Source organism: Astatotilapia calliptera, chromosome 7, assembly GCF_900246225.1.
Source record: "Astatotilapia calliptera chromosome 7, fAstCal1.2, whole genome shotgun sequence".
NCBI lineage: Eukaryota > Metazoa > Chordata > Actinopteri > Cichliformes > Cichlidae > Astatotilapia > Astatotilapia calliptera.
The window spans coordinates 11,760,748-11,774,059 of NC_039308.1; the positions used below are offsets into that span (position 1 = coordinate 11,760,748).

The following is a 13,312-nucleotide window of genomic DNA, read 5'->3' on the forward strand; positions in this document are numbered from 1 at the left end:
ACCAGGTAGAAGTTCAGGTTTTTTATGTCATGGTGGCAGAGGTCAGCTGTGTGGGTCTGTACCAGGACAAGAGCACTAAGGGAACATGAGTAAATGGTCACAGGGGCAGTGGAGTTCTGCAGAGCAGATGGTGCTCCATATGCCTGTGGCTTGTGTTTATCTTGGTAATTGTGTGAAAATACAAATGCAGATAGTTACAAGGGCATAAAAATGATCTCTCTGTGAGTTTTGTTTAGTAAAATAAGCAGGGAAATATTCATAACCACCATCTAGCCCTCATTGTGGTGTCTCATTGCTCTGTGTATTGTGTTCTAACAAAATGTTATTCAATATTCAATATGCTTGCAGAAAAAAAACAGAGTCTGGTACTAAAGTCCAAGACCACCAGAGGTCAGGTGACGGGGGAAGAAAATCTATAAATCCAGAATTTTGTGGTTGTCAGGTGCTTCTTGAACGCTTTGTGGTGTGTGGCCTGGCAGCAAAATTGCAGAATCATCAAAATCTTTTGTCCCCGCAGTTAGTTGTAACTGTGGATACACTACAAGTGTGCATGCATCCAACAGATATACTAGAAACTAGTATAATAAGAACAGCTGTTCATCTGCAGTGTCCAGAGCTGACCATGTGCGAGTATTCTTCCCTTCTGGGAATCAGTTCAGAGACCACTGAGATGCTCTGAGACTATTAGACAGCCTTCTTCTCCAGCCCTCACCTGTGCTGACTGGAGTCAAAATGTCTATCTGAAACGTAACTGGATTTTTGTCTCTCAGTGTACAAAGCCTGATGAATTGCTCTCTGTATGATGTGAAGCCTAGCCATGTTGTGACACACAGAAAGGCTTTTTTGCTCATAATAACTTTTTCACTCTTGTGAAATTCCTTTATTTCTTTTTATTTCTTTTTTGGCCAACGTCACTGCAGAGAGTAGTCAGGAAAGTGGGAAGATATGTAAAACATGGTCTGGAGTCGAATCAAACCCAGCTTTTTAGAATATGGGTCACCTGCTCAACCAAAGGAGCTATAGCACCACCATGTTCCTTTATTGCTTCAGCTGTGTTCATGAGATACAGCCATTTTTCTTAGAGGTGAACAATGGCTGCGGATTAATTTAGCTTAACAAGGGTTGATAAGACAAATTGTAAGTGAATTTTACAAGTTACGACTTGTATTCCTAAATGTTTTATTAAATTAAAGGTTTAGTTGGGATCCTCATACCTTCAGATTATTTCCATTTATACATGAAAGTGTTGCAGCTGTTTGATGTGGTCTCAGATATGCTGGACCTCATGGCATAAAAGCAGGTAGTGCCTGTTTGATATTTATGTTTTCCCCCAAACCCTCTAAATGTATTGCCACTGGCACATTAAGTAAGACACACACACACACACACACACACACACACACACACACACACACACACACACACACACACACACACACACACACACACACACTTGTGCTGGACGTTGCCTCTTGCTCACTTTCACAGCTGGGCACTAGTTGCCATGGTAACCAGTGACATCAGCTGCAGCAAGGCAGCAGCTGCCATCATTTTGTTTTTGAGAAAAACAGCAAGTGAAAGGACAGCTGTGATTTAGTGAAATGTTGAGATATTGTTGGAAATTAAGTTACAACAGACAATTAAACAGGTAAGACCAAAAAATAAAAAAATAAATTTTAACTCCTCGAGTTACCTTCCAAAAGGTAAAAAGCATTAAAATATCAGTTCAATCCCATCATCATGCATACTACAGGACTATTATCTAACATTCTTAAAAAAAATCACGTTAAGCTTCTCAAATGTGGAAATTATTAGATCAATTTATACAAGGTTGTAAATTTTTTCCTGACTATCTTCTGCTCATAAATACTTAAAAAAAAACTTATCCAAAATACACCAAGACAACAGGCGGGTTAGCAGCTCATCTTAGAAGACATTAAGCTGTGTATTTGTTCTGAAGACTCAGTTTTAGGAGACCTTTGATGATGTGATTGGAATCTACTGCAGTGTCTCTCCCAGGGAAATGGGAATTACGGCCTCTAAAGCTCCTATTCCCACTGGGATCATATCTGTTCTGTGATACGTTTTCACTTGTGCGTCTAAGTGTGGAGGACTGCAGTTGCAGAATATAGAAAATACATATGTAGCAGTTTTTGAATATCGAATGATTGTCTGGGTTTGTGTCAGTGCCAGTGTCAGTTTCTCTAGAAGCCATCTCACATATCATCCCTCACTTTTGTTAATTAGAGGTCATTAAAAACTATCTACAGGAAATTATCAACCCCTGGGCTTTGTCCTCTGGGGACCATGATCTGTCCACAGGAGATTATTACAGTTTTTTCTACTTGTTGGTGGATTTTCCATTGCATTTTTGTTTTACTTCAGCAGCAAGCTGACAGTAACCTTTTGTTTGTGGCCAGTGTCAGATTGACGCACTGGATTTGAAAAATGACCAAGGTGGGAGATGTGTGAAGCCTTTGAGCAGCCACTCATAATGTTTGATGCATGAGGTTCTACTAAGGCACCAAGAGCTGAGGGGAGGAGTTAGCTACCCCTGGTTTATGCTAACCTTGTGTTGTCACATAAATTATTCAGGGACACTTCAGCCTGGCAGACTCACGACCCTCAGCAAAGCTGGGTTATTACAATTCACAGAGGGAGTCGTCCGAGTGTCTGCATAAGCTAGCAGCAGTTCTCAAACTGGACATACAGATAAAGTCAAGGTCAAATTTATTTATATAACACAAATGTATTTATATAGTGCATTTAGAATAACAAAGTTCAACAAAGTGTTTTAAATGAAAATATATAGCCAAGTAAAAGTTTTAAAATCCAGTAAAATAGAATCCAACACACCAGATTAAAAGACAATAAATAAAATAAGATCAAATAAAATAAAGTAAATGCAGACCATAAAATGCAATAATCTAAAGTGATGTCACACTGGAGGAAGAACTTGAGCCTATCCCACCTGCTATAGGGCGAGAGGCAGGGTACACCTTGGACAGGTTGGCAGTCTGTTGCAGGGCAAACACAGAGATACAGACTAGCATTCACTCTCACATTCACACCTATGGGCAATTTGGAATTACCAGCCAGATGTGATGAAAATCTGAAAGTAGAAAATTTTTCCACAACGTGATCAACATTACACCGCTTCTCACCAAGACAGAATTAAAAATACTAAAGAGCAATTGAGGCCTGTGACTGTTATTAGAAACAATATTTGAGAAGTAAGCAGACATGACTGTTAAACGGTCATGTAAGATCTCCAAGGAGACCTGGAGCTTGTCCTTTTTCTATTTACTCAGCATGTCTACACTCATGTCTGTGGGTTGTGTTATTCAGCAAGGGCTGAAAGGGGGATGTAGTCCAATACAGCAGTGCAGGGCTTCAGCTAACAACTCTGAGTTTGTTAAACCTGAGTGGGTTTTAGAAAGAGAGTTATCTTCAACTCTGAAGATAAAACTATAAAACTGAACTCTGAAGTGGGGTAACAGAAATATATTTGGCCCTGTACTAGCCAGCTCAACATATCCAGGGTATCTTTTTGTTAGCTGTATTCACTTACCCTAATGTTGACAATCAGGATAAGCAGTCAAGTTAAGCTGGTTATTAATTCGGTAAATTAACCCAGGGTTTTCTTGCGCGCACATGAAAGAGGTGGTGTTGGCAGTCCCAATCTAAAAGGATTGTTTCATGGGTAATATGATTTTTCTTCCACAGAAAATGATCCCCATATGAGTGCCACCTACAACATGATTAAAAATCTATAAGAAACATAAAAATATAACAGTCAAATGCAACACTATTATAAAAAGGACAGTCGTTAGTCTGGTAGTTTAGTTCACAGAGGGGTAAAATAAGGATTTTTAAGGGTTTGATAATAAAGATTAAAAATAAAAACAGAATTCAAACATAGGCTATACATAAATGATATGAGGTCTCTAAGTAGAGTGTAGGTGTCCTGTTTTAGAATCAGATATTATTGCTAATAAAACAATAAAATTGTTTTTAATTTTTTTGCAGAGCAAAGCTTAGTAAACTATACAAATTTTTGAATTTTAAAGCTGACAAATGAAATGCATTCAAATTCTGAGTTTTCACTTATTAAGTTTTCACGTATTAACTGCTAATTAGATGCAATCTAATTGATGTAATCTAATGGTGTCAAACTCCATCAATAGCAACTGTAGAGACTCAGTAGTTCAATCACCACTAACAAAGCCATTATATTTTGCTTTTCAGACACTTAATCACAGGCTATGTCCACACGTACACGGGTCTTTTTGAAAACGGAGATTTTCTGTTTTCGTTTTAAAAAATAATCCCGTCCACACATAAAGGCAGAAATGAAGGAAAACGCTGCTAGGAACATGCCAAAGCAGCAGGTGGCGCTATATTCCTAACCGTGTAGAAATGTTGGCCAATCAGAAGTCTAGAAGCCTCGGTGGGAAAAAGTAAACAAAGCTGGGGCATGGAAGCAGAACCGAGTCGTATGTGTGGAGGGACAGTAACTGTGTGTATATGTAAGCATTTAAACACTGCAGAGACTACAATTAACAGTAACAGTATTGTAGAAATTCATTTCACCGAAACAATAACGTGGCGCACACTGTGACGTCAAAAAAGGCACACATCTTTGACGCTGCGTTTTCTCCGTTTTTCTCGTCCACACGTAAATGCAAAAACTGAGTTTTAGAAAATATCCACCCTGGCTGGAGTTTTTAAAAATCTCCGTTTTCAGTGACCAAAAATGCCGTTTACGTGTGGACGAAAGGTGCAAACGCATAGAAAAATCTGCGTTTGCAAAAATACCCGGGTACGTGTGGACATAGCCACAGTCAGTTTAAGTAAAAACCATTCATATTTTTCTGTGCATAAACTGTATCTTAAAGATGGCCCCAGCTACCCATTGTTTAGAGAAGTCCTGTTGTGAACTTTCTGTCAGGCTCATCATTCCCCAGGATTACCTATGTTTTAACCCTTTAAAGCCGGTCGGAGTGGACACGCTCCATTTTGTGTAACTATTTTCAAATCCCGGTAGCACTGCAACCAAGTAAGCTAGCGCAATAATTTTTTTTGCATATGAAATCGGAGGAGTTGTACTTACATCTTATGCACATCAGCTTGTCCTAGGTCACAGTTTCCTTCCACATATGGCTTTGCAAAAACTGCATAAAAAGCACTTGCAGCAACAAAAACATAATATTCCAGAAACACGCTTTGCCGATCCGATCAGCTGTTCATAACACTTCCTACGTCCATCAGCGTGAACTGTCGCATGTCCGTCATGACCTGCCCGAAACCGGAAGTGATGTCATTTTGCGGAAATGTAGTTTTTTTTTACCATTGTGGCCTTATGAGCCTATACTTGTGTTTTTAAAAGTTATGTTTGACTTTATGACTTTCTGTGTCGTTTCTGGGATGCCGAGGACTCACATTGCACTGCTGGAAATATTTTATTTTGATGCATATGCTGTTATTTTGCAAATTTGCACTATAATATATTTTTTCGTTTTTCCTGCAGTATATGAAAATTGGTGTATCTCAAAAATAAAACTATGAAGACACTTAAAATAAATTTCCTGTGGTGGGAAACTAGTTTGTGCAACTTTTTTGTATTTACAGTTTTGAGGGATAAGCCTCTTAAATTTCTCTAACTAGAAATATATGTTAAAAAAACAAAAACGATTTTACATTTTTTTGTAGTTTATTGCACTTTTTTACAATTTATGTAATTACTATGCACTTAATGCAGATATATTATTAAAATTTGGGCTATAATGGTTGTATTGATGTATAGCAACTTGAAATGCTCCAAAAAATGGCTCCACAGCATGTAAAAATATACTATAAGCTCTGGCGGACTTGGTTCTATGGTAGGTCTTAAAGGGTTAATAAAGATTCACAGAGCACCCTGTATATTCTACACTGTACCTCTTTTCTGCTCTGGGATTGAAGATGAGTGTTATTAATACAGATCCTGTGTGCTCACTTCCCAGAAGGTATGCAGACAGAAGGATGGTAATTTGAGGCTCTTAGCACCTCACCTAAATTACATTACCTGCTAGATTATTACAATTTTCCAGCTGTTTGCCTCCTCTGACCTTCAGTACTGATATTACCTCCCTAAAGTCTTCAGTAGAGAGAGCTCATTTTGCAATCTGAGCTCTCCTTCTTGACCCTGAACACCCCACTCTTGCCGTTAGTAATGATCATGATGATTTGTATTCATGTTGTGCGTTCCTCGACCTGCAGCATATTACAGTGGCAGGAATGAAATGCCTTTTCAATCATTTTTCAATCATGTTTCAAAAATCACAAGACAATGCCAGTGCAGTCATTCATTCTGAATGAGTAGGAAGATGCAAAAGCTGTAGCCAGAAATACCCAGTTTGCATGAACAATGTAACACCTGATAATTAACTCTTACATCACTAGTATATCACTGCCGCTAAAAGTGCATGGGCAACCCTCAGACCCCAGATCTTCATATTGCCCTAAAAGCCCCAGGTTGACACTGTGGTGTCATACACATACAACAAACATGGACATAACCATCAACCAGGGGTTTCTGGAATCTGAATTTTGAAATATCAGTGCTCTTACTGTTGCCATGTTAACTTTTGGAGCCAGATAACAGAGAGCAAAAGAGCAGATGACTTAGCAGGAAGTTTGGGTTGCATCTCCATCCACAATCTATGTGGGTCCAACAAAGAGAAACAGATTGGTAATGGTGCATTAGTATCAGACAAATAAAATCATCGAATTTCACTCAACAAAACTGAACTGCAGCTGTCTTTTTCTAGCTGTGCCACACAGCAAAACATTCTATTGTGCTCCAAAAGGTGCTATCGCCACAAACACATCAACATGTCCATTTCAGTGACTAGAATTAGCAAAGATCAGGCTTAGCAGATACAAATCAGCGATACTGTTGTTCCCTTTGTTGGCACACCTGTGTATTATAGCAGCCATGCCCTTTATCAGTGTCCTTATAGACATATAGACGTATAAAAAGATAAACATATTATCACATATTCTTTTGGAAAGTTCTTTTATTTTCCAGTATTATAGACTATTGTTTATATGACACATGTATGCACCGCACCCATGGTGTCAGTGCTGACTTGGATAGTTATTAGCTGGCGGTAATAAGTTTTCTTTTTCTTTTTTTTTCAAGACTCCAATTTCAATGTTTTCTGTTCCAATATGAGTCTGCCCAGCTACAGTTTTGTACCAGTGTTATTATGTCTGAAATATTCAACCAAGCATGGCAGGTTAATTATATGAAAGTCGCTGACCCTCTGAAAAACTAAAGAACTAAATCCAGTAATATGGATATCTCTCATGTAATCACTGCAGTCATTTTGGAAATTAGCTCCAGTCACAAGCCAAAGGATGGTAAAATATAAAAGTGGTTTTAAACACCAAACAATCCTTTACTGTGTGAATGTGAACATTTGCCTGCCAGTGGCTGGCAGATGTTAAAATTTTAAGTTCACTTTCCACCCTGGTAGATTGTGATTCTTATGTAGGTAACTGAGCTTCTATTATCAGATCCTGGAGGGTTTTCATATATTTAATAAGCCACATAAAGGTGGATGTGTACAAAAGGAGAGCCTTGTAAGGAGATGTAGGCTCTTTATAAACGGAAACTGTAATTCCAGACCAGTTGTCTGTAGAGCAGCAGGATTAATACAACACTCGGTGGGATCTATGTGGCTGAACCATCTGCTGCCTTTTATTTGGGGAAGTTCCATGCTGATTTTACCTCCCCTATGTCTGTCTCATTTAGTCTGGATTAGATGAAAAGATGCGAGGTTGATAACAGATTCAAAATATTACTGTATGATCTACTGTTATGCACTTCTCAGATTGTTATTATATAGATTCATAAAAAATACAATCAGAAATGTATTGTTTTGGTTGGTATTTCAGGATATTCCATTGAAATCCAAACCTTAATTTGTAATGAACTGACTTTTTTGGTAACAAATATTTTGCTTCCCACTAAGTGACCTGTGAAATCGCCTTTTGATCAAAAGTAGTTGGCCAGAGGTGTTGTGTTGCACGCTCAACTTCTGGGTGACCAGTTGCTTTTTGCAGCTACTTGAAATCATTCACTAAATGTGAAAAGAAATTTGTGCAATCACCCGGTAACCAATGAGTTTTTATTCAGTTTTTTGCCCTAAAACAATATTTTCTTATCATGTAGAACAGGTCGAAGACTATCCTACTAATATTCCCATTTAGCATAAGGCATCAGATCAGATAATCTGCTCAGACTAGATCACGCTGACTCAGCTTTCCTCTTTCAGTGATGAGCTAGGACTGAGACTTCATAAAACACCTGAAAGTTCCTCCTAATGAGGACGATCCTCCTAACCTGAGGAAAATCTGCAAAATGCTGCATTTAAAGCAAGATCTACTCAAAATTCGCAAACTGAATCTGCTGTTAACATAACTCTTCACAGTGTAACATCAAACAGAGGTGTTGTTCAAAGCCAAAGAAGATGGAAAACTCTGAACAGTAGAGGAATAGGGTGGGCGAAGTAGAGAAAACTGGTGTCTTATATAATGGAGAGGCAGACCTTTCTTGTTCCATGTGGCAGCTTTTTCTTTCCACCTCATCACATCGGCTCTGCTGCATCATCCAGCTCTGTGATGTAATCACAAGGTTGGGCAGTGACAGACAGGAGTGCTGCGTAAGGCTAGCAGGGGTTTAATTGGAAGTTTATAGAAAGAAGCGAGTGTGTGGACACCAGTCCCAGCTGCAAGTTGTTCATTAATCAAAACCAAGGTCTGAGCCAGGAAAAGTAGAATTTAAGGACCTTTATCATTCAGCAGTATAAAAAGCTTGTGATTTTTGCAAGTGATCTGTTATTTCAATTTATTAGTCCCCTAAAAACATACCATAGTTGACAGGATATTAATGATAAGAAACACTCTTGGCTCTTTATAGAATATGAAGGAACAGAGTTATTTTCAAAGAGACATGCTTATTTAAGCAATTCATTGAAATTAACAAAGAAAAAAGTGTTTTTTGAAATTACACCACTCTTAGTTAACAAAGGTGCTCTTTTGGGATATGTCTTATTTCACTGAGGAGAGATCAATAGAGAGAACTAAACATAATTCATGATGATTTTAAGTTATGGTATTTGGCGATTAGATGCCGATGACCCATCACAGTAGAATAAAATGAATTAGGACAGGATACGTTGAAAACTTGGATGAAGTGACTTGCGTAAGGCAGAGATGAGGGGGAGTTGGGTTGCACGAAGGAGTCTGCAAGGGAGAATGAAAGATGAGTGGTGTGATTTAAAATATGCAGAGAGGAGACTGATTGAAGGTGGGCTGAGTTCACTCAGAGTGAAGGGAGGCAGAAAGATGATTGGACTACAGCAATGATGTCAGCACTGAGTTTTACAGCATGGGAAAGTGGAAGTGAAGTCATGTAGGTTTTGTATGTTGGAGGCAGGATCTAAAGTGTACAATCACACCCCTAATAAAGAGGAAACAGAACTGTAACGTGTAACAAATGAATTCTTGTAATGTCAGTGATGATAGCCATTGTCATAATGTTCAACATGTTCAGGCAGGTGGAAATCTCTTTCTGTTACTGCAGTATATTTCCAGTGTTGGACATTTTTCCTCCGACTGAAAAATGCTTTAAAGATACTACATCTCCTCAGAGACCAATACTGAGGGATACTGCTGAGGTGGTGTACAGAGACAAACTGTGTCCTTGTTCAACAAATTATGGACCTAACTGTATGTGAGCTTCTACCTGAGCTTCGTCTGAACACTGCTTATATAGACAAAAATATAACTTGAGGGAATCTGACCTTTTGTACTAAGGAATTATGGTCACTGAGAAAATTTGTTTTAATTGTCTGAAGTTCTTTTTGCATTTCATCTCTTGTGTTTTGAAATATTTCTGAATTCCAGGCTTACGAATAAATATCTTGGGTTTTGATGTGATCCAACACTTTTGGAGTCCAGTAGAGTATAACATGCAAATACATGTAAAATTAGCTGATGCTACATTATTATTATTAATATAATGTGTGTATGTGATACTAATGTAATACTCTAACGTGAACACCATTGTGGCTGTATATTGAGTTCTTTTACACATACTATTTGCATCTTGATTAATCTCAACAGCTTTATACTTTAGACCTCTTCATATTTGCTGTCTTGCAGAAAAAGAGCAGACAAGAAAGTTGTGGTGAGGGCAGTGGGGTGGAGATCCTGGAGAACAAACCATATGAGGACGGCCCTGGCGGCTCGGGTCAGTACACTCACAAGGTCTATCACATCGGCAAACACATCCCATCCTGGTTTTGTGCCATTCTGCCTCAAGCTGCCCTTCGAGTGGAAGAGGAGTCTTGGAATGCTTACCCCTATACGCGAACCCGGTGAGGGAACCACAGATACAGAAAATAAAGTGATGGAATTTTATTTCCGGGGAACACATTATAAAACTGTCCCCCTGTGCCTCTTGTAAAACAGTTGCTCCCTCTTAATGCTTAAGCGTACGTTACATGAGGTTGGCTTTATCTGAAGTAGAAATGCTGACCTTTCAGAGATAAAATGTTGTTAATGGTTTTTATTATGTTCTTTTTATTATTATCTGCTGATGGCAGTGTGTTCTTTCTTTCTTTTTTCTTTTTTTAAATACAACAACTTCAGCTGCATGACCACATATTCATTTGCTGCCAACTTTGAATATCATCCTGATGACTTAATGTGTTGGAACCAGCCACTCCAACTGCTTTCTAAGCCCATCAAGTGTTAAGGGAATTTTATTGGCACCACTTTTTACTTTACAACTGATGCTGATTTGCAGCATTTTACATGAGCTCTGCTTACAGGTGCTGCACTTTACTTCAGCTTAGGCTTTTTTCTGCTGATGCTCAGCTACATTTTAAAGGAGATGCACTTACTAGTAACTTTAACCATTTCCACCCTGGAGGTCCCTGTCTTAGGACCAGGCTGTTAAAATGCAGCCCATTGCAATTTCTTGAAAGGATGCTGAGCATGGGATATTCAGTGAATTGTTGTGCTTGGTTTCTGTTGACTTTCACTTGAAGATATCTAATTGCCTATGCATCATTGGGGGGGGGGGGGTCATGAGATCTAATATTGACTTGGGATGAAGGATCCTGTTAACTGATGCATGATACCACCAATGACTTCTAGCAAAGAACCCAAACACTGGTTCTTGTATTGTTTCAACCATGTGAAGATGCCAGAGCAGCTTTTCACTATTGCCTCTGACAATCCTAGATTGTGACACTGCATTCACACTTCATATGATTTTGAATTGGAAATTAGGATTATTACTTTCAATAGCAGTGATTTTGTGCTCAAAGCGTTTTCTTACTACAAGGCTCATTCACCCTGTCATATACACTTGCACTACTAATACTGCTTTATATAAACTGCTCTTTTCTGCATCTAAGCACTTAATAAACATTCTTACACACTGACACTCACACTCTGATGGATACTTCGAGGTCAATTCAGGGCTTGGCATCTTGCCCAAGGGTACTTTGATATGTAAACTAGGGGAGCATAGTTCCCCTAGAGGGATTGAGCCATCAACCCCCCATCTTGTAGATAACTGGCTCTACTTCTGGAGACCCAGCTGCTCATATTGCTTTTCCATCCAAAGCAACAATTTCTTTTTCTTTCCTCAGGTATACCTGTCCCTTTGTTGAGAAATTTTCTATAGACATTGAGACTTATTATAAACCAGATACTGGAAATCAAGTGGATGTCTTCAATATGTCCTCTGCTGAGAAAAGACAGAGGACTATTGGTAAGTTTATCGTCATGCACACTTAAAAACTCACTCTCTCTGCACCATTACGCTAAAATTGTGCCTCTGGGATCAACTGCCTGGTCGTCGTCTCCTCATAAGCAGGATCAGAAATCGAATTTACACAGAGTTATTTGCAATGAAAGCGCTGACAGTGTGGTGCAGAGGGTATGTAGGCTGTGGAGTGTAAGAGCTTGTGTTGAGCCTCCGCATACTAAAATTCACTGGGGTGCAGGGAAAATGTGCAGTCAGCTCCAGACACGATCCCGGCAGGGACTGATTACATAAAAGACACACACATAAAATCACATTCTTTTCTTGAGGTGAGTGAGGACATTGAGACATACCTGCTGCTTGAATCTGCCTCAGTTTAGCAATTCATTATGTCTTTGTTTCCCTTGTAGACCCCATAGACATCGTCAAGGACTACATACCTCCTCATGAGTACCTCGTGGAAGAAGACCCTAAGCTGTATCAGTCAGTCAAGACTAAACGGGGTCCATTGTCAGAGGACTGGATTGAGGAAATTGGCCAGAACCTGGGTCAGAGTTCTGTCATGTGTGCCTACAAGCTGTGCAAAGTAGAGTTCAGATACTGGGGCATGCAGTCTAAGATTGAACGCTTCATTCATGATGTGGGTAGGTATGGCTTGCGTGTATGCATGTTTTTATGTGGTTCAGATCTTACAACCTACAGACATATATTTTACTGAAAAACAAGGAAAAACCAAAGTCTAAGATAACTGTAGAAGCTAAAATAAAAACAAAAAAATCCCTAAAGATCCTTAAAGATTAGCAAAAACTATGACTATATCAATATTTAATCCCAGTGTCCAATAATCCTGCAAACTGTGACATCCTAAAGAGGACTGAAATGCACAACTTGGAAGAACAGATAAAAATTCCAATTTTATTTGTTAATTCAAGATTTGGTACATAGGTAGTTAATCTATTCATATAACAAATTGCATAACAAACCAGAGGATTCTGGCTAGGTTGGCAAGATATGTCGAGTTTATAATCTAAGTTTTCAATGGCTGTTTTTTACCTGGCTAAATCATCATGGTAATTTATCTTTATTTTTATTAAATCTTTTAACTAAATCAAATCTATAAATTTTTTATTTAGAGCATCTTTCGAGTGCTGGGTGACTATGTTTTATATGTGCAAGTTCTTAAGCTTTACTAACATTGCAAATGAAACCACTGGTAAAGAGCAGTACAAACTGTGCATTGTAATATCTCTAGAATTTGCACGTAGTTAGTTGTTGATGCAGAAAAAGCATAAATGTCTTTATTGTAATAAACTTAATTCTAGTCTGCTCCAAGTTGCTTTCACACTGCTGAAATTGCAGCTACTAGAACACAGAACACAGGCCGGGAACACCTGTTCAATCAATAAAATTACTTTCACTTTGATTTGCTGACAAACTAAAACAATTTCCACTTCTCCTTCATTAGACTATGAGACAGTAAAC

At 38.6% G+C, this 13,312-nt stretch overlaps 1 protein-coding gene across 7 annotated transcripts in view; it reads left to right on the top strand.

The window, feature by feature from the left end:
- The window catches only part of pitpnm2 (phosphatidylinositol transfer protein, membrane-associated 2), a 64,486-nt gene that overhangs the window by 25,222 nt on the left and 25,952 nt on the right, over positions 1-13,312 (top strand). For 6 of the 7 annotated variants that reach the window (XM_026173092.1, XM_026173093.1, XM_026173095.1 and 3 more), the window contains 3 exons: positions 10,216-10,430; positions 11,715-11,836; positions 12,241-12,474. In XM_026173092.1, coding sequence (XP_026028877.1) covers positions 10,216-10,430; positions 11,715-11,836; positions 12,241-12,474 — 571 coding nt within the window. Of the gene's footprint in view, positions 1-10,215; positions 10,431-11,714; positions 11,837-12,240; positions 12,475-13,312 lie in introns of those variants that run through there. The other variant, XM_026173097.1, reaches the window with a different exon arrangement.